At 41.6% G+C, this 21742-nt stretch overlaps 1 protein-coding gene and 1 long non-coding RNA gene across 4 annotated transcripts in view; one reads left to right on the top strand and one right to left on the bottom strand.

The window, feature by feature from the left end:
• LOC141771411 (uncharacterized) overlaps positions 1–21742 on the bottom strand; it is a 64901-nt gene that overhangs the window by 3288 nt on the left and 39871 nt on the right. For 2 of the 3 annotated variants that reach the window (XM_074641672.1, XM_074641673.1), the window contains one exon: positions 17006–17169. In XM_074641672.1, the coding sequence (XP_074497773.1) occupies positions 17006–17169 (164 nt within the window). Of the gene's footprint in view, positions 1–5690; positions 5773–17005; positions 17170–21742 lie in introns of all 3 variants that reach the window. The other variant, XM_074641674.1, reaches the window with a different exon arrangement.
• Positions 5884–21729, top strand: LOC141771413 (uncharacterized). The gene is made up of 3 exons (XR_012594714.1): positions 5884–6086; positions 9293–9373; positions 20579–21729. It is a non-coding gene; the product is annotated as an uncharacterized LOC141771413 (long non-coding RNA).

Raw genomic sequence — 21742 nt, 5'->3', positions numbered from 1 at the left:
AAAGGGAGTTGAGAAAGAGAAATGTAAAACAGGAGGTGGTGTTTTGTGAATTACTGTAGGATGCAGGGTTCAAAGTGCAGTCAAGTGTACAGTGCACTGAAGGAGTGGCGGAGCACATTGGGTATTTTAGTGGCTGCAGGCATGTGGTGTACCCGGTGTGCACCTGCAAACGAGGTGAGATTAAGAAGAATCTATTATCATACATTATCAGTGTTGTGGGCAGGTTTATGCAGATTGCTTTGCTAATACTGCACACAATATATGCTCTTCTCTAGAGCCAGAGATATGTATGTTACTACTTTGAATGGACATAGTATTGACAGGGTGTCGCAGCATAGATATCTTGGCATCTGACTGGAGCCAAAAGTTTCGTTTAAATTTCACATTGACACACTTGTCAGCAAGCTACGACAACATTTTTTACATTTGTACAGAAACAGAGCTAATTTTCCTATTTTCAGTCGGACGTGATTAATTGAGGCTGTGTTCTTGTCTGTCTATGGTGACGTTATCTATAGAAATGTCTCTGCCTCCACTCTGAAACCGTTAGATTCAGTTTATCACAGCACCCTAAGATTCATTATCGGTGACGGTTATTCTACTCATCATTGCATCTTGTATGAAAAGGTTGGGTGGACCTCTCTAACAGTAATGGTGCGTGTCCACAGGATCCGTTCTTTCCACGCTTCCCATTCATCATCTATGTAAGCAGCCGTGCAATGCATTCTGCTAAGGTGGCGTTGCGTTTCGAGAGACGGACCGTCACCTTGGCCAATGCTCATTTGCATAAAGTTGAGGTCTAGGCTACTTTATACAACTCAGGGACGTCCGGCGTGACTCGCCGCCTCTGGAAACTCACAAAAAACGTTGTCGATCTAAAATGAAGTCAGCAACTGCACGGCTTATTTCTCGCACTAAATTAAAGCTTAACACATTTAAACCTATAGGTCAATTTAAAAGCATGATTATAAACTACTCCGCTCTTGAGTGTAACTGTTTTTAACTGTTTTCTGTTGTTGTCTGGTTGTTTGTTTTGTATATATTGTTTGGTGTATTTATCTATTTTAATTGTACTCTCGACATCATTGAAAATAAGGGCTTGCCCTCAATGATCCTCGAGATTTAAATACAGGTTGAATGACTGAATGAAAAGGTTATAATCAGAGGGTTTCCTGAGGGGTTTCAGTGTAAAACTGTCTCATGATTTTCCATGGAAATGTGAGTCCAACGTGACCTTAAGACATCACTGTCTACACTCGTAATAACTTGCACTGCATAAACTGAGAAACTATGCAGAATAATGAATCATAACCAATCAGACCAATGTGTAGGAGTGAAGAAGTTTGCTGGTTGCGCAAGACTTAGTAAAAGGTAACCACCGTTGATCTGGCATGTGTAATCACAGCTTGACAGCGCGTTTCACTCAAATTAAAGACCGCAGATGGAACGCATGGCTGCCGCCTTCAGCTGGCTGTACAGAGAGTTAATCAGCTGTTGTGAGTAACAGATGCTGATAAGAATCAAACATTAATTCAATCTGCCCTTTTGGTCATAGTCAGAGTAAAAATATAAATTTTTGTGCAATTAGTTGGTCAAAAAATGTATCATAAAAGTGAAAGAGACAAGCAAAACATGTGGTTGGGCCTCCACAAATTAAATTGAGCATAGTATGCTGTTGATCTAGTCCCAGCAGACGGGTGGCAGACGGCGAAAAACATGGTGAATCTTGACACTGAAATTGTAACGTACCAGGAACACCCTGCTGAGCCTCTCCTCCCATTGTGGTGTATGGCAAAATACCAAACAGCCACATGAGAGGGAACAGCCTCTCTGCATTTCAGGAAAATACCATTTATTGTGCGGCATGTGCTCACATGATAACAGAGCCCAGAGGGAAAGAGAGAGAGAGAGAAACAAGAGGGGTGAGACTTTTTTTTTTTTATCTGAGAAAGAAAGACGGAAAAAAGATGTCCTCCTTCCTGAAGGGCTGCGACTGATTTGATCTAATATGAGATAAACGGGGAACGAAGGTGTGTGTGTGTGTGTGTGTGTGTGTGTGTGTGTGTGTGTGTGTGTGTGTGTGTGTGTGTGTGTGTGTGTGTGTGTGTGTGTGTGTGTGTGTGTGTGTGTGTGTGTGTGTCAGGCAAATGGCTGAGCAAGATGTTGTGGGAAATGAGGTCCTTGGATACACCCTGGGATCAATAGTTATTTTACTGCCAACAGGCACACAGACACACGGTGCACACACATACACACACGCACAGAGCAGCCAGCGTGCGTCAGCCTTATGAAAACAAGCTGTATCACATCAATCACATCAATCCTTTGCTCTTCCCTCTCTTGACCTTCACTCATTCCATCATCCACTCTTTCATCTCTCCTGCCTTGCTCAGCGCATCCATCCTGTCTTTCATCTATCCCTCTCTTCCCTCTAATCCACCCTTTCAACCTGGCCTGCTTCTGTGTCGGATGATCCATGTGTTCATCCTCTGATGAAAGGATGAGCTCAACGTCTCCTGCCAATCAGGATGCAGCAGGAAGCTTCCCAAACACCTTTGACACATGTGTCATCATCCAGACGTTACAGGAAGAGGTTTGTGACGCTCTCTGTGATCCTTTTTGACAAACGCTGTCAAAATGCCCTCGGGCAAAGTGCTTACTGTAACTGCCCATCACTCCCGAGGAAACCCTGTCTCCCACAAAATGATGTTCCCATACAACTAAACTGCATTCTCAATTCAGTTTCGAGGGAAATACAGTATATTTTCACAGTTTTAAACAGTTTTAAACACGTGGTTAACGTTGGAAATTGAAACAAAGCACAACAAAAAACACAACAACAATACTTTGTTAGGTTTAGGCTACAAAGCTACTTGGCTAAGTTTAGTAAAAAAAACATCATTGTTTGGGTTAAAATGACTATGTTTCACACAGAACACGAAGAGCGGCCTCCTCAACCCGGTCTCACTCCCAACTCGTCAAATAATGTTGTTTGCCCCCGAATACAGGAACATTCAGGGGCACAATCAAGACGGAAAACAAGCTAAAAGACCCTGCAAAGTGTGTAAGTGTGTGTGTGTGTGTGTGTGTCTGCGTGTAAGTGTATGCGTGTATGTGTGTGTAAATAGTCATGACAAAACAAGCTGCCCTTGAGTGTCTCTCCGGCACGCTGATCAGATTGCATGCTAGGATCAGAAGGATTCCACAGCCGCTCGCTGTCCTTAGTCCGCCCCTGAAATATGTGTGTATGTGCGTTTCCAAGACAACGCAGCTGGCGCCACAGAAACGCAACAGGTGCGGAACGCTGATGTTTGATGGAGGTGGGGGGGGAGGTAGGGGTCAAAGGTTGGGCAGTTGTCATGGCAACACCGCTTGCACACAAACAAAACTGGTACTTTTTGTTCTTGTATCTCCAGTGAGCATCACAGGTTTGTGAAGCTCTGAAGCTGATACAATGCATGGCGCGAGACACACACACACACACACACACACACACACGCACACACACACACGCACACACACATAGAGCGGCGGTGGAAGAGGGTGTTTGAACAGGCGACCAATCAGCATTAACTGGACAGTGAAAGGAGGCTTAGCCTATCAACTCAGACATCCCATCTGGAGCTCAGTCTAGACCTCGCCTGACTGTCTGCCACAGGATAGAAAGAGAGAAATCGTACTGTACTGTACAAACCTATGATGAGCTCATAAAATATGTTTAAACTACCCAACAGTATATAAATATCATAGTTTAACTCGTAACACTTGCAGGGCCATTATTCTACATTGAGTACTTTCATTTTTGTAGTACATTTTGCTAATATTACTTAAGGCCTTTATACACCTTGGAGGCGTTTTTTTTTCATGTGAAAAATTCCCACATCAATATATTTTCAAAACAACTAATCAACTATTTGCCTACATTTAGCCAAATTAAGCTGAAACACTGGCCTAGGTGTAGGTGTAGGTTAAATATTGTACACATTGGACAGCAGAGTTGAGCTGCTCAGATAGAGGTGAGCCCCCGTTTCCCCTCTCCACAATCCTGTACACACGCATGCACGCACGCGCGCACACACACACACACACACACACACAGCCTTGAGTACACCCGCCTCCTCCACACACACCTCATCATGCAACATGGCCTTAAGGCTGATTCTCCCTGTAGCATATGTCCATATGTCTGGGTGGGTCGCGTGCGACTGCAAACATCCCCTCCATCCTCCCCGTCTCAGCCCTGATCCCTGTATTGGATGGACGTGCACATTCCACACACACGCACTGATACACACATATGAAGATGCACACGGTGGCATGTACAATTCATGTGGCAGGGCAGAGAGCAGGGGGTCAATAAAGGTTTCTTTTCTAGTAAGAGAGGGATTTGCCAGAGCTATTTTCTTTTTCTTGACTCGGTTTGGTTAGATATTTGGAGAGCAAATCGACTTGGTAAACATAAATTATCTTATCAAAAAGTCATGTATGTACACACATAAATTCAACTCCACACTGCATGAGATAGTCTTTCCCATAATTGAGCACTCTGAAACTGATAAGAAAGAGGAAAAACAGCAAAATCAGTGATTTCAAAAGGTCAAAAGCAAAGATTTACAACAAAAACATTTGGGAGAGAGAAAGAGAGACCGATGAGGAGGTCATAGAGGGAGAAGGAGGAAACATTAGTGAGCAAATGAGTGCAGTCATCTGCAGTCTGTCAGGTCAAGCAGTCCTTTAATGTTCTGATTATCAGATAGCAGCAGCATTTAACATTTACTCCCTTCATGTTTTTGTGGGTGTTTCTGTGGATGTTTGTCCATGTGCGTGTCTGTGTCTGCACTTTTGAAGTGGTTCATTTTCCAAATATCACGAATGAGGTCACTAACACAAGATTAAAAGGAATCCTCTGTTGCTTAAAAATAACACTATCACTCAAAATGCGGGACGTGTGCAAACATTTGAAAAAGTTGCCACTGTTCAGTGCAAACAAGTGTCTGCAGACAAACAAATATGGAATGATTTATCCATCTGGAATTCTTGGAGAAGAAAAAACTTCAACTTTTTTAAAGGATGGCAAAACTTGACCTAAACAGTGACCAGCTCAAACCTTTCTTGTGCTTGTGATAACAGTAGATAGTGACTCGAATTTACATGACATCTTCACAACTGCTTCTGGGGCACATGAGAATTTAGGTGTAAAACTCAGATTTATGTGATTTACTGAATCGCTAGGTGCATTTGTCCGTGTGTATATTTGTGTCTGCAGGTGCAGGTAAAAAGGGCAAAAAAAACGTCAAAGGAGCTGCAAAATGTGCGTCTGTGTGAGCCTCGTCATCAGCATATTTTCAAAAGCCACAAGGGGCATATTTTTTTTCTGAAGTCCTAAACCCCTGACTAGACCTTTGTGTGAGTGTATACAAGTCAAATCCTCTGTTGTTGCAGCCGGTGTGTGGAACGTGAGCATTTCCTGGTTTGGGCGGTGCCAGTGGGGCTGTTCAGACGGTTTTGATTGGTAGAGGAAAATCATACAATGAGCCGAGCCCTGTGGTGACCTGCTCCTCACCCGGCATATTCCACATACCAAAATCCACCTGCGTCCCCATCTGTGCATGTGCATGTGCATGCTTTTTAATGTGTGTGTGTGTGTGTGTGTGTGTGTGTGTGTTTTACCGCATACTGTAGACACTTACATCAGCTGCTGTGCTAGGCGCTCTTTCTCTTCTCTCATTTTCTGTAACTCCACACTGGAATGCTTCAGCTCATCTCTCAGCACTGTTCACACACACACACACACACACACACATAGACAGATTACAAAAGCTTGCCTGCATATATAACGCCGGCTCAAAGCCATGCTTGTCACCAGAGGCTGTATGATTTACAGAAAGAGACAGGCAGGTACAGTAGGTAGAGTTTTCAATCACATTGCTACTTCACACTAGAGCAACGGAGGAAACCCTACACCAAATTAATCCATCTAGGAGAGTGACAAGATTGGAAGGAGAAACAAAACAAGAGGCGGAGGAGGAGGAACAAAAGAAAGACAGACGTTCCAGACAGAAACATGAGAGCACCTCAAACAGGAGGTGAGGAGGAAGAGTGAGAAATACAGTAGGATTGAAACGAAAACCAAGGTGGGAAACTGAGATACAAGGAAGCAGTTGAAAATGAGAAAGACAGAGGGAGCAGAAGGAGGGGAGTGTGATGAGAAGGGGAGTACGAGGGACTTTGTACTCAAGGGAAACCATGAAACTGTACACCACAGTCTGGCAGTCTTTGTTGTTGTGTGTCTGACATAAAGTAGCTGCTGTGTTGCTACTGTTTCCTCCCTTCACTGTCTGTCCATTTTCACCTTGACAGTTATGAGGCAATTTGTATACAGTAGGGCTGTCAAACAATTAAAATACTGAATCGCGATTAATCGCATGATTGTCCATAGTTAGTCGCATTAATCGCAAACTAATCACACATTTTTTAACTGTTCAAAATGTATTTATGCAAATGTATGTACATATTTATTATTGGAAATCACTTAACAACACAAAACAATGACAAATATTGTCCAGAAACCCTCACAGGTACTGCATTTAGCATAAAAAATATGCTCAAATCAACAACAGCTGTCAGTGAGTCAGTGAGCTGACTTGACTATGACTTGCACCAAACTGCGTGTGATTATCATAAAGTGGGCATGTCTGTAAAGGGGAGACTCGTGGGTACCAATAGAACCCATTTTCTTCACATATCTTGAGGGCAGAGGTCAAGGGACTTCTTCGAAAATGTCCATGCCAAATTTAGCCTCCTTCATGACAAGCTAGTATGACATGATTGGTGCCGATGGATTCCTTAGGTTTTTTTAACTCTAGCTTTAAAACTGAACTTGCTACAACCTAAAAATCGCAAGTTGCATTAATGCCTTAAAGAAATTAGTGGCGTTAAAACAAATTTTCGTTAACGCATTATTATCGCATTACCTTTGACAGCCCTCGTATACAGCAATGATATACAATATAAAAAACACAAGGATAAAATAATTAGTAAGCAAGATGCAAAGTCCTTCAGCAGAACATGAATTCTTGGAAACGTTTAGAATAAGAAGACACTTAATCTGAGTGAGCATGTTGTTGGCTAAACTGTACATGGCAAATTTTTACTTGCTTGAATCTAAACCTGCTGTGATCTTGCAAAGGTAGAGTGTCATGTTGCTCTGCACATTCAAATTTACATAACAGGTTTCCAGGCCGGTGAATGCATTTATTAAAAAACAGACCTGGAAGAAATGCTTATCTGCAATATTTAGGCCATATGTCAGGCCAACAACTTGTCAGACTGTTGCGCTGGACTTACTGCAGCTCCAGGCAGGAGTGCATATCACGCAAGAGAAAAGCACTTAAGATCCAAGTCTGAATAGTGGAGAACTCGAGTCACGCTACTATTTTCTGGAAACACTACTTTTGTTGTGCACAACACTGTCTTTAAATATTTGCATACCGGCTTCTGTCTTCTAGTAGAAGTGAGATACATAAAATGAGAAAGGCTCATATAATCATGGCATAATCATCATTAACATTCATTACCATTATCTTCACCAACATCATCACCAACTACCCCGTTACTGTCATCGGTAGTGAGCTGAGGTGTTTTGGCAATGCTCACAGAGGAAAATAGACTTTGGGTCGCAGCTACGCACATGAAGTGCAGATGAAGCACAAGCCTTTATATGGTCGGTGTAGACAATTGTTTTGATTAAAATTGAAGTGTATCTGTTCTATAAGACATGTGTACAGACATGTAGACAGAAACTGAATGACGTGGCAGAAGCTTGCCGGCTTAAAGGGATGGTTCAAGTGTTTTGAACTGGGGTTGTATGAGGTACTTATCCATAGTCAGTGTATTACCTACAGTAGATGACGGTCAGCACGCACCCACCTAAAAAAAATCCATATCAGTGTAAGTGTATGCTATGTTTAGAATATTTCACCGGTTTAGCTTGCTGTGAGACAGCTATACAATCTATGTTTCTGACGGGGAACTGAAGCCGACTCCATTGAAAAAAACAGTAATTTTACCTTGCAGAACATAATAGCACAAACAAACTAACCGATTGAGGCAGAGGTAGACCAGCAACCCCCCGTTCTGCGAGGTAAAATTACAGGTTTTTTTCAATGGAGTCTGGTGAGAGTATTGATGGATACTTTCCGTCGGAAAGGGCTGTCTGACAGCAAAGTAAAGCTTTGAAAATATTCTAAATATAGCGTACACTTAAACTGATATTGATTTTTTTAGGCGGCCCTGTCTTTTCGGTGGCTAAAATACGTTTTGCTGCCGGCCTCGTCCACAGCAGTACGTTGCTTTGGGTCCATGCGGTAATTCCTGTCTGCTTCTCCAAACTGGGGGCGTGCCGATCGCCATTTACTGTAGGTAATACACTAAATATGGATAAGTACCTCATACAACCCCACTTCTAAACACCAAAACTATGACTTTACATTGGCAGATGTATTAGTAAGCGAGTGGCCACTGCAGAATATAAAGTCTGTGTTTGTATCACTAGCTAATATATACCAATTCAATATTACTCTATGGCTTGTGCATTTAAGGATATGTTCACATTACAGTGTTCAGATTTTTCTGCCTAGACTGTTCACATTCATGTTTGAAGTGACCCATATCTGACATCAGTGTGAACGGATCTCTGCCCTGAAATGCCTCACATGCAACCAATAACGTCACACACACGGCATTAGTATAAGTACGTTGAATGAAACCTTCCTTTGCTGTTTTATGGAGCAAAAAAAGCAGCCAAAAAAGCCGACAGACAAAGACTCTGTGTGGGTGTCTGTCAGATGGCCGACAGGCTAGCAGTGTGGGTAGTGGAGTGTGTCAGCGTTATGTGTTTGTATTTGTGTGCGTGTGTGTGTGTGTGTGTGTGTGTGTGTGTGTGTGTGTGTGTGTGTGTGTGTGTGTGTGTGTGTGTGTGTGTGTGTGTGTGTGTGTGTGTGTGTGTGTGTGTGTGTGCGTGTGCGTGTGTGTCTACTGTATATTGAGAGAGTTGTCTGTGAGGGTCCTTCAGAGTGCTGCGACAGGGCACAGTGGCTGTGACTCTGGACAGCTCTCAAACTGATCCAGCAATGTCAGCCTGACATTTTCCTCCTCCAAGTCTTTGTTTTCATCTCTCTCTCTCTCATTGTTTTTTTCTCCTTCATCCCTCTCTCCTCTCAGTCTTTCTTCATTTCTTTGTTCCTCTCTTTCTATGGCTTTGTTTTCTTATTTCTCTCTTGCTCTCTCGCAGCAGGAAGAGGGGAGTGTAGGAGGTCCTCCTCAAAGCGGCAATACACCGATAATTGCTTTCTGGTCACTGTGACATGACAAGGTCCGGAAGGGTAACGCAACACACACACACACACACACACACACACACACACACACACACACACACACACACACACACACAGGCACACTCACTCACAGACACTCGGAAGCTCACAGACTCACACAATAATACAGAATTTGTGCAAAAACCACTTGCAGAAAGACACACAAGCAGCACAAAACCACACAAAGAATACACACAGTAACAGACACGTCCAAACAGAAATGGTTGTATAAATACTTGATGGAGCAGAAAGACTCTGCAATGAAAGCAAACCAGCCTTTCTCTACAGGGCTTCTATTATGTGTCACAGTGCTTACACACACAGACACACACAGTGCAACAAGATGTGGCTGTAAATATTACAGCAACTTACTGGCAGCTGGCCATCAAGGTACAATAACAGTTTTACAGTATTGTTACTCGGCAGGTTGTTTCTAGTGCTGCAGTTAAATTACATGTTTATTTACTGTAAAGTCAATCACAATGCATCGCTGTAGTGACTGCTATTACTGCAATTTTCAAAACTATGAGTACAACTACTAATGCATTCCTCCTCTTTGACATATTGACTGGTCCTCACAACAATCTTTTCTGAGTAACTCAAACACCATTAAGACCTCGGAAGGTTTTAAGTGCAAAGAATATCTTATAACTTCAGATATTTATGGCAAATCACCAACATAATCAACATATTTAGCCAGGTTTCCATGCATTAACATAGTAATAACAGAAAAGAGTCCCTGTAGATAAAATGCGCTGCTTGCCACAGATTTGGTGGTAGTAGATGTCTGTACCAATACAAAAACATCCAACAAATATACTGAATCATGCCATAAGTGGTGCTCAGGTGGTTAACTGTTAGCTAGCTATAAGCAAAGATGCTCTATAACAAAAGATGATGCATTACAAGCTGCACCAATGGTATGAAATGGTAAACACTTCCTGTCTCCAAAGTGGGCGCGGTTTAATGTATTTATATTTTCTTTTGCTATTTTCACAGCTTATAGTAATATTTTGCATTCTGCAAATTAGTTAACAAGGGCGTTCGCGAACATTAGCTTAAAATGTTGACACAGTTTGGCTTACGTTATCGCTCCGTGTTGCCAGATCTCACGAGAGTGTGTTGCTGAGTCAAAGACAGGTCTTGAACAACATTAATTTTCCTTTTTTTCCCGATTTGTCTGGCTGATAAATGCAATTTTAAGGTCTTTTCAGATGGGACGCGATCAATGAGAGGCGTGCGGGCAGGTAGCGAGGTGCACACGATTCAACAGACGGTGCAACAAACGGGCTCAATCCCGTGAAAACAGCCGCGGTCATGCTTGTCTCATGCACAGGCCAGCCAGCTGCCAGTGTTGAATTGTCTTGAACTTTTTTCTACGCTGGGCGACGCACAGTGCAAATCAATGGATGAGGAACTGATCCTTTGCCGTTTGTGAGTTCCTTGAAATATATAACTGTTTTTCGGTACATAAACAGGAGGGCTTTCGCATGGGAGAGCATCGGCGCAACTGGATGTATCAGGTAACGTTTTGTAAAGTCTTAACAACAATGCTTTAGCTGTCAACAGTAACAGTCTGTGGCTGGCATCGAAGACTAGGATTGCCACTATATGTCAACGAATCGAGCTGTGATTAGGGATATATGATACAACACACAGGGATACATACAGTAGTGCACAGAAGCCGTTTCCATGGTCACAACACATAGAGCACCTGGTGTTTACTTGTAGAGCGCTTGTCTGTCTTTCTATTCACATGAGGAGGGTAATCAGATCCTATGGATCCAAGCAAGTATGCAGTGTCGCTTAGCGTCTGAAAAGACCTTCAGTGTCAGAATGTTGTGAAGATATGTGGCTTGTGAAAAATGAGTTAAATATTTACTTTGATGACTAGGGGACGAAATTATCAGTGATAATCTGTGCTCAAGTTCACTTCTCCCATCGGGGTGAACACACTCAGGACCTGCTGCTAGTCTGGGTAAGGGGCCGGGCAGTGGCGAAACCAATGTAACACAGATACAGGAAATAGACTCTCAGTGTGCTGTCTCCTTTCTGAACTGTCTCTGCTATAAGGCAGCTACACTCAACACAACTAGGCTAATGTGGTCACTTGGAAGATAAAGAAATGCTAATGACAACAGAAGTCAGCAAAAACAGGATCAATGTTACACAACTGTCAGAAGAAAAGGTCACCATATGAGTGATCTACAAGGAAAATTCAAAATCAAAAAAAGATGTGGGTGATACCGAAAGAGAAAACATCTCAGTATTACATAAACTGTGAAAAGAACAGGCTATAACTGCAGTTTCCATTGAGTTCTATTATATTATCTTCGCTCCACAGCCTTGTAAGAGTAAGAAAACAATTTCTGTCATGTCATTGGCCAGTTTTTGATGGGCAAAGATATTACTGTAAATAGATTAAAAATAAAGAAACATAGTACGACACAACTGATGAAAGTTTTCACTCACAATTTAGTACGCTGCAGTAACAGACTATAAATTAACTGATTTCAACATGAAATAATTTGCAATTAACAATAATTGGTAACACATGCTCTCTCCAACCAACACAAGCACACATAGACACACCCGGCGCCTCCAGTTATATTGGGATTTACATCGTATGAGGCAATGTATAAGGAGCTAACTGTAGTGTCACTGTGACACTACAGGGTCCTGTAGATTACAGCTACCTTTACAGTTACCTATTAACTCACAAACAGCTACAGCTTGGAATTCTTACGAGAGTCTACATAACTATAATATGACTCTTAAGTGGTCGGGTACCACAAACATTTTTGGGTGTCTGCCTAGTTTATTATGCGTAATAAAAGCAATACCAACTTCTAAACCACAGCAGCACGGAAAAAGTCATGGAAGTGCTGGATGGCAGAGACCAGGAGGAGTGCAGCTGTTACAATGAGAATACTGTGGAATTTAACGTTAGTCCTCCCAGAAACTTACAAAGTTGTGCTAAACTAACAAAGAAACCTGTTTTTTGTTTTATTATAATATGGCTCAGTAGAGAGACTCATTTTAGCTCTACTTTAGATACAAACTGTAATCCAGTTGATGCTTATATGTCAGGGAACCATCCTGTTTCCCATAAAATTATATTTCCATACAACTAAACTGCATTCTCAATTATGTTTTGAGGGAAATATGTTTTCTCCTGGATTACGGTCGCAGTTTTAAATAGTTTAAACATGTTGTAAATTGGAAAAAAAATGCAACAACACTTATTTAGGTTCAGGCAACAAAACTACTGGGTTAGGTTTAATAAAAAAACATCATGGTTTGGCTTTAAATTACTACGTTTCACACGGGACACGAACAGCGGTCTCCTGAGGGAAAGTTGACCCATCTACCTCCCCTCCCGTCCACCCGCCAGTAGTGGACTTTCTTACTTGTTATACTCGTTATTATACCACATTACTTTCAATAACATTATTATTATGGCTGTCAATTTATTCAAATATTTAATCGTGATTAATCACAACTTAATCGCACATTTTTTATCTGTTCAAAATGTACCTTAAAGGGAGATTTGTCAAGTATTTGATACTCTTATCAACATGGGAGTTGACAAATATGTTTGCATTATGCAAATATATGTATATATTTACTATTTGAAATCAATTAACAACGCAGAACAATGACAAATATTGTCCAGAAACCCTCACAGGTACTGACTGCATTCAGCATAAAAAATATGCTCAATCTTTTAGGAGACAGGGCCGCAGGGAATCAGTTTATTTCTAATGCAGTCCATAAATCTTTCAATGATTTATGCATGTTGCCACAGATACATTTCTTACATGAACATTTACATAATAGCACTCTTGACAACAGTATATATAGTATGACATAGTCACACTACAGGGCTAACAGACAGACGTGGAGAGGGGGAGACGATAGCAAGGAAAACTCTTTGCTGAGAATACAGTATATTTGATGTTTTTATATTGCTGCTCTATTGCTGACACACACACACACATACATACACACACACACACACGCACACGCACACACACACACACACACAGAAAGTAGGCTTCCGGGTAAATAGATACCATATAGTCAAAGGATAGCCCAGGGTGTTGGCAGATGGCTGCGGTTCAGGGATCGGTCACACACACACACACACACAGATTCATACACGCTTAGTCACACTTAGTCATGGCCTTTCACCTTGATTTCCCTGTCAACCCTCTATCTTCTTTTCCAAAACGCTGAATGAAAACTCCCACACTCTCAAAACTCTTCAAATCAAACTGTCAGTGAAGTCAAATGCTGACATCTGCACAAAATGAACAGAGATCAATTATGTTTTCATCTCCGTCTGCTCTCAGCGCTCGTCTTTGTCCTGTTCTCGGTAAAATTCCACATCCCTTGAGGTTGTTCTCTCGTCTCCTCCCTCTTCTTCTCTACCTAACCATAAACCACATTCATCTGTTCACATTAGGCCACCTCCTTATGTTTCTCTGTCTTTTTTTTCCCCGTCTCCTCCTTTCTTCTGCTGTTTGACGCTAACCGCAGGACGCTGATAGACAGGTAGCACGGTTTAATTGCCAGCTAACGCCCATATCAGTTTGAAGTCACATGCAGGTGACTGGTTAAGGTGTGTGCTTTGTAGAGGTCTGCAACTCAGTCCAACGAGGCCTGAAGGTCTCAAACATTCTGGCTGGGCAGAAATAAAGCTTTTAAACATTAAACGAACAGTGTGTAGCATTTCAGGGGATCTATAAGCAGAAATGGAGTATATAGGATTCATGTTTTCATTAGTGTATAATCACCTGAAACTAAGAATCGTTGTGTTTTCATTAGCTCAGAATGAGTCCTTCATATCTACATAGGGAGCGGGTCCTCTTCATGGAGTCCGCCATGTTGCTCCGCCATGTTTCTACAATAGACCAGAACGGATGAACCAAACACTGGTTCTAGAGAGAGCCTCTCACGTTTTTACATTACCTGAAGGCCACCGTAGTTCTCCGACACGATGTGAAACTACAGTAACGTGAGCCGCAGAGTGCAAAATCGTGGTACCGCCAGCCACCGTCTGACTTCCGTTGCTCCTGAAGTAGTGTTATTATGGTAAGGATGGCCTCTGAGCAAGGTGAACGGCATTACCACGGTTTTGCACTCGGCGGCTCATGTTACCTCAGTATTGGAAAAGGAGGAGTGAGCGGAGGGGTACTCAGGTGGTGGCAATCTGCAACCACACCACTAGATGCCCCCAAATCCTACACACTGTACCTTTAAATGTTCTCACTAATCAGTTTTGCATTGATATATTTATGTGCTAGACGGACAAAACAAGCATGATGACATCATCTTGGGCTTCAGTAAATAATGATGTCACTATTTTTTAACATTTTATGGATGAAACGATTAATCAATAATGAAAATAATTGCTAGGTCCAGCTCTAGATTGATGCATTGATTAATATACTGATTACAGTTCCTGTACGTCCTGTCCTGAGCACTGTGAGTTCTTTCTATTTCTGGGCTCGGTTCAGGGTCCCATAGGTGCTGTGTTAAGCTCTGTGCTGCGTCACCCTGCCCCCCCCCACCCCCACCCCCACCCCCCCCAAACCCCCCCAGGAGTTATGTGCTGTGTCTTGTTGCTCTTATTTAGAGTCAGAGTTAAAACAACAACTAGAGGAGATTGTCTTACTTCTAAAAAAGTAGTTTGGGTCAATGTGCTTTTTCTGTCAGGGCCTCCCAGAACTGGAACAACTTAACACAACGCATTAGAAACTGTGCCAACTACCGTTCCTTCTCCAGAGCATTAATAGCCTAGAACATTAGAGTGGTGAGGTGTTGTCTTATTTGTCATTATTATAATTAGTGTAACAGCTGCTCCTGCTTATTATGTAGCTGTACAGTGTACATATTCACCAGTCCTGACACTGTGTTGTCATGCTATGAGTTGTTTGTACTATCATGCCATCATGCTATTGTTGATTCTATGTGTTATAAGAGCGGTCTCTCTCGTCTCTATGTAGCGCAGGCTCTGTTCGTATCTGTATTTCTTTTTCATTGCTTTTAATGTTGACTGCATTTCCAATGCTTTTATTCTTAACGTCTGTGTTTTAACTATTGCCTGTTACAGATGAAAATTAGCCTTTCTGGCTAACTCTGGCATGTTTTCAGAAATGTTATTTATATGTAGTGTCCCTGTCAAATAAAGTAACAATAAACTAATAAATAATTTACTACTATCACATTTGTGGTATTGTGATCTGTAAACACACAGGACAAAAGTGCAGCTAAATAAGTAAATGAAAACTCAGATGTTATCTCGGTAAAAGTTACTTATCACAACAAAACATGTGGCAGCATTGGTCACAGAAATGATCCGATACACATTTACAAATCACACGAGGTTGTTTTGTGATTAAATTAGACAAACTATATATGAAAGGTGATTAAAAGACAGGAAATGTGTTGAATTACTGCTGCATTATAATAGTCTAGTTTCTACAAAACCATCTTTTTGTTTTATAAAAGGGTCGATTTTCACATTATTTACATCACGATCACCAAATCTACATTTTGTTTGCCTCTAGTAGTAGTAGTAGTAGTCATTTATTTCGGTCCTTATTAACGATTTTCACATAATAAAGAATAGATAACAATAAGGCATTGAATTAAATAGAAAGACTAATCATTCAGTACTTTGTTTAGGCTATACAAAAACAAAACAAAACAAAAATGAAAAAATAACAAATGAAATACAAATAGTTGCTTTTTGGGAGACAAGACAACTTAATGTATTACAAAGCACAGCTTACAACAAGATAAAGTATATAATCCCTACATTAAGTTCCTGAGTGTGTGAGTCTGGGTAGTTTCTGTGATCGTAATGTATTGCGGGCATGCGTGATTATATGCGTGTGTGTGAGTGTGCATTCCTGGGTGTGTATTTTATTGCGTGTGTTGGTTCGTGGAGCAGCTGCCTTTCATGCTCACATCACTGAACAAACACATACTCACACGGACGACATCAATACAAACAACAGACTGCTTTCTGTTTCTTCCTCGGTCAAATTGTCCGTTGTTCCCTCCCTCTCTGCCTAACACACACACACATAGCTGTTTGGAACGTGCAGTGGAGAGAAAAAGACCCACCCATGAGGTGAGCCGGAGGTTAGCTCTCCTTCGGGTATTTACTGTCAACGATGAACACACTGACACACACACACACCCTGCAGTTCTGCTCCTCTTGCTTGAAGTCTCTTTAAGATTTATAGTAAGACATTCATCAGTTTACAGCCTTTACACACATATACCCCTGAACACACACACACATTCTTTCCTCCCTCAAGGTTACAAGAGTTTGTGTAGTGACTGTAAACACATTATAGTCATCCATTGTAGGTGCTGCCCTCAGAACTAAAAGAGTCCACGCTACAGTTAAACTAATATTTACTCCTTCTGAGAGATTATTTGCTCGACTTTTTGCTCCTTTTTTCCAACATTTCTCTTTCATGTCCACTCCAGCTCTGTATTAATATACACTCTCTGTCTCGCTTGTCCTATAAATTACCCTCATACATCTGAACCTCTGTTTCTCACTCTGTTTATACTTAAGGTGGTGTATGTGTATGTGTGTGTGTTACCTGAGAACACCTGTGTGCTGTGCTGCAGTATCTGAGATCTGAAGGCCTGCCAGACCCCCATCAGCTGGCTGAGGAAACCCCGTACACCTGTGAGCTCTCTGGCAGTGGATCGGAGCACAGGGAGAGTCGCTCGCAGGGCCTGCTGCTGCCGCACACACACTCCTCTGACACACACAAACACAGAGCATTTCATTACTTGATCTCAATAAACTGACAGTACTTTACAAATGGCTAAAACATCCGAACATCTTATGGGAGCTGTCACATAAAGATTGAGACAGTGCTGTTAATAGCTACCTAGGTGGCTGTTAACAAGTGCTGTTGAAGTGACAAGTGTGTGAATAAGACCATTAAAGGTGTGGTTCGGAAAGACTGTATCCAAAACTGGGGGGGAAATTCCTCAACAAATACTTTGAGTCTTAATCCCCACATGCTCCAGTGGAGATTATCAGTGTGTAAGAGCAGAGGACTGTGGTTCCTGCTCCCTGGTGTGAATGTGTGTAACTGTGGGCTTTTGAAGCAGAGCATTTCTGAAAAAGAGCACACTGACTGTACATTCTGTGACAACCCTCCCTGGATAGAGCGGTGAAGAGGTTTTAAAATCCTTCCCTGCAAAGAGCGTTGCCCAGTTGTTACTGTAAATACTGCATGTCATAACCTAAAGCCACATGGTAGACACGATTCTGCAGTTTCAGTCTGACAATTACTGACCTCAAACTACTTTTGTCACATTTAAATTTGTGAGACAGATAAATATGGAAGTATATACACGACACAAGAACTGAATGAACACAGAACAAATTCAAGCACTATTCTAGTCTGCAAGCCAACATTTGAGGGCCCAGATTCCTGCAGTGGGATCAGTTTTGAGCGTGCAGTCCTGATCCTGTTTCATGTCATCTCTCTCTCCTCAAAGTTCTTGTCTGCCTCTCAACTAAATATATTTTATCAATTAATGGCGAAAAATGCCCCAAAATAATATTTAAAAATAAAGAACAAGAATCACAGAGACTTATTTGGCTATGGGCCATCTAATATTAAAGGTGCAGGTGTTGCAACCAACTGAAACTTCTCCCGTGTGCCAATGTGTAGGAGAACTACAGTGGCCGACATGAAAACGTGAATGGCCCTATAGAGCCAGTGCTTGGTTTGTTCATTCTGGGGTATCGTTGAAACATGGCGGTCAGCTCCGTGAAGAGGACCCGCTCCATATGTAGAAATAAACGGCTCATTCTAAGGTAACGAAAACACAACGGTTCCTATTTTCAGATGATTATACACTAAAGAAAACATACTTATTAATAGTATATTCCATTTCTGCCAATAGATCCCGCTAAATGTTACACACTGTTCCTTTAAGGAAATCACCGGGCTTTAAAAATGTAGCTAATTAAAAAAGGTTGAAAATCAAGTTAGAAGTGGTACCAACCACTTAAGACTACTTTTAAATTCATTTGACTCAGCAAATTACTCTCTCTAGTCTTAAAACTAACTGATTTGCCAACATACTGCATGAAATAGTGTTAATTTTGTCAGCTATTATTTTATTTACTGTGTCTAACGTCCTTGTTAGTTTTTTATCATATTTATTCAACTACATCCTGTTTTTTTTAGTCATGTTTTAGTTGAATAAAATGTAGCTTGGATCTTATATTTGTCAGAGAAAATCATAACTATTTTAGTTTAATAAGAGAAAACTGTTGACATTTTAGTTTTTTTTAGTCATCAGATGATATTGAACATTTCAGTCAATCTAGTCAAACCAAAATATCACCTTGTTTATTTCCCCCAAGACCTGTTTTTGTCATCGTTAACTTTAACCTAAGTAAGTTACTCCGAGTCCTCCTGACTGTGCTACAGCATTGTGTGCTGCTGCCGGTGTTGTCCCGGAAACAGAACTGAAAAAATGCTTATTTCTTTGAGATATATATATATATAATTATTTTTATTTTTTTTAACTACATTTTAATCTTTTCTTTCATCTTCACATTGTTGCCATCTCGGCAACGTCTTGTCATTATGGAAAAAAAAGGTTGTTGACATAGTTTTCATTGACGAAATTAACATTGATATGTGATTATAACTTCTTCTTTTTTTTTTTAAATACTGACACCAAATACTTCTTCGTCTCTCCATTTGGTGGTTAAAAAGCACCAAGATGGCACTTCACATCCGGGTCAAACTGAACAGAATACACTCAGTTTGAGCTTTCATTCAAAGAGAGATTGAGCAGCTAATGATTAATAATTATGAAATAATTATGAAAATGTAGTTACACAGTTCCCCGTATTACTGTCCGTAAAAATCTAATTCTGCTCTTACAAATTTGTGGTTGAACGCTCTCAAATGACTTGCACTAAACAGCTTGGATTGTTATGAAATCAGTTATTTTGTAATTTATAGGCTTACACAGATGCAGAGAATGAATGACAGTTAGAAATTGATAATTAATAGAGATAAAAAGAAGGCAGGACATAAATTAAATAAAGCAGGTGAATGTATGAGACCTGAGGGAAACTGAGGACTGATGTAAGCACCATGTCCTTAAAAAAGGGCACAGCCATGTTTTACAGCACTCTCTCTCTCTCTCCTCCATCTCTCTCACTCTCAATGAAATATGTTCAGACGAAAAGCACTTTGAGCAACATGAAAGATCACTAGCTCAGCTCGCAAAGTCACACACATACTGTACGTGCACACACACACACACACATGCTCAGTCAAGTCACAGACCCATGCAAAGCGCGGATGTGGAAAACTAGAGTGCTGGAATAGAACATTCTGTTATTCCAAGAACACTTTTGAAGGAACATGTGGGCGAAAGCACACCGAACAGTTTCCTATTTTCTTACACACACACACACACAGGTGGGTGTGCACAGACACACGTGCGGCACATTGCAGTTACACACACCTGCACGGACACACACAAGACTGCACAGACAAACGTCATGACCGTTGCTGGGTCTTGCGTGCAAAGTGACGTGACAGTTTTTGAGAGCTCAGCGGGGTTGAGTGGTTGTTGTTTTTCTTATTCAGGGTTTGTGGCTTAAAGTGATCAAAAATGAACGGAGTCCAAGACGAGACGGGATGAGAGGGGAGACTTTTGAGCTTCTCCGTGGCGCCTGAGTGTGTGTGTGCGTGCAGAGTGAAGCCACGAGAGCTTGTCACGAGAGCCAGTTTTATAATGTCAGATGACATAAATCATAAGGCTGACAGCACCAAATGGAGGAACAGATATGAGCCAGATCTGTCAATGGTGATAAGGGTAAGATAGTGAAAAACAGAGAGGGAGAAAGAGATTGCATGCGTTTGCACACCCGATGGTTTACTCATTTAGCAGCTTTCAATGTCAGCGGCCTGATTGAAAAACTTTCTTCCCCCCTGATGTCTCGTCTCCTTCCCTCCCACTCTCTTCACCTCCACCTCTCTCCTCTGCTCCTCCCCTGTCACGTCTTTTTCAATCCATCACTTTATTTCCGGGAAATAACCATGTGGGTCAGCTGAATTAACTTTCTCTCCTCTGTTTTTGCATTCCCCCTTTTACTGTTTTCTCTCTATCATCTCACACAGTTGTTTCCCATCTGCTCCGGCCTTCCTGCCATGCATCTGGTCAAGGAGCTGACAGCCAATCAGGGTGATGCCGGCCAATACTTTACTTTTTTTTTTTTTTTCTTCATTTGTTTTTGTGTTTCATCTCCATTCTGCTTTGGCTTTACCAAACCTTTATCGCGTTACCCTACCACCCACTCTCTCATGTCTTTTAGGGCTTTTGCATTGGCACTTATAACCGGGCGGATGGCACAGTGGTTAGCACTGCCGCCTGCCGGTTTCCTTCCACAGTCTAAAGACATGCAGGTTAGGTGAATTGGTGACTCTAAATTGTGTGACTGTGAGCGTGAATGGTTGAATGAATAAGATAAGCGGTTACAGATAATGGATGGATGGGACTTATGGCCACGCCAAGTTAAACCAAGCCGCACTGATTTGCGTTTCCATCACCAGTTTTAGCGTGCCGAGCTGTGTAACGCAGCGCCCGAGATGGACCTTCTCCAGAGTCAGGCCAAAGTGCACCTGACCCGTCTCCAAGCTGGGTTGTGATGACGTCTCGCCAGCCGCGTCCAACCAGTGATGATGCCCCTTCTCCCCTCAAACAAACGTGTGATGCGAGCAGGTTGCGAGCAAGACTCAACTCTGATCAGGAGACCCGAGAGACGTTATTAATACTTTTGTAGCTTCTGACTGAATCTCTGTGGTTCGAGGTTTAGTTTCTCTCCTCCATCCAGATATCTGCTCTATTTGACTGTTTCTCTTTTGTTGCTGCTGATGGAAACCCAACATTTCCTGATTGTGCTGCTTCATAATAAAAGCTTTTGAATAACAAAATGACAAGGGACTTTTATTGTGATGACTGTATAGGAAATTAAATGTTTATCTCTGAGATAGCGATGCTTTGTTAGAGGCTATTCTTCATAAAAACAACTCTACTAATATTGCAGGGAAGAAGAGTACAAGAGGCAGCAAATATACCGGGAGGCTTTTATTGTGCAGAATTTAGGAAATGAAATGTGTTATCCACTGTTTTGTAGTTGCTCCTTTTGCCATACTCACACACAACGTAGCCCTGTTGTAATGGAGATGTAAATCCCTGCCATGCTGAGCTGACGTGCCGAGTCAAACCGAGTCGAACCAAGCCAACACATGTGAATGGAAAAACCCTATTTGTCTCTTCTCACT

Source organism: Sebastes fasciatus, chromosome 7 (assembly GCF_043250625.1).
Source record: "Sebastes fasciatus isolate fSebFas1 chromosome 7, fSebFas1.pri, whole genome shotgun sequence".
NCBI classification, from domain to species: domain Eukaryota; kingdom Metazoa; phylum Chordata; class Actinopteri; order Perciformes; family Sebastidae; genus Sebastes; species Sebastes fasciatus.
Note: the sequence above shows the minus strand (reverse complement) of the source record. Positions and strands in the feature narration are given on the sequence as shown.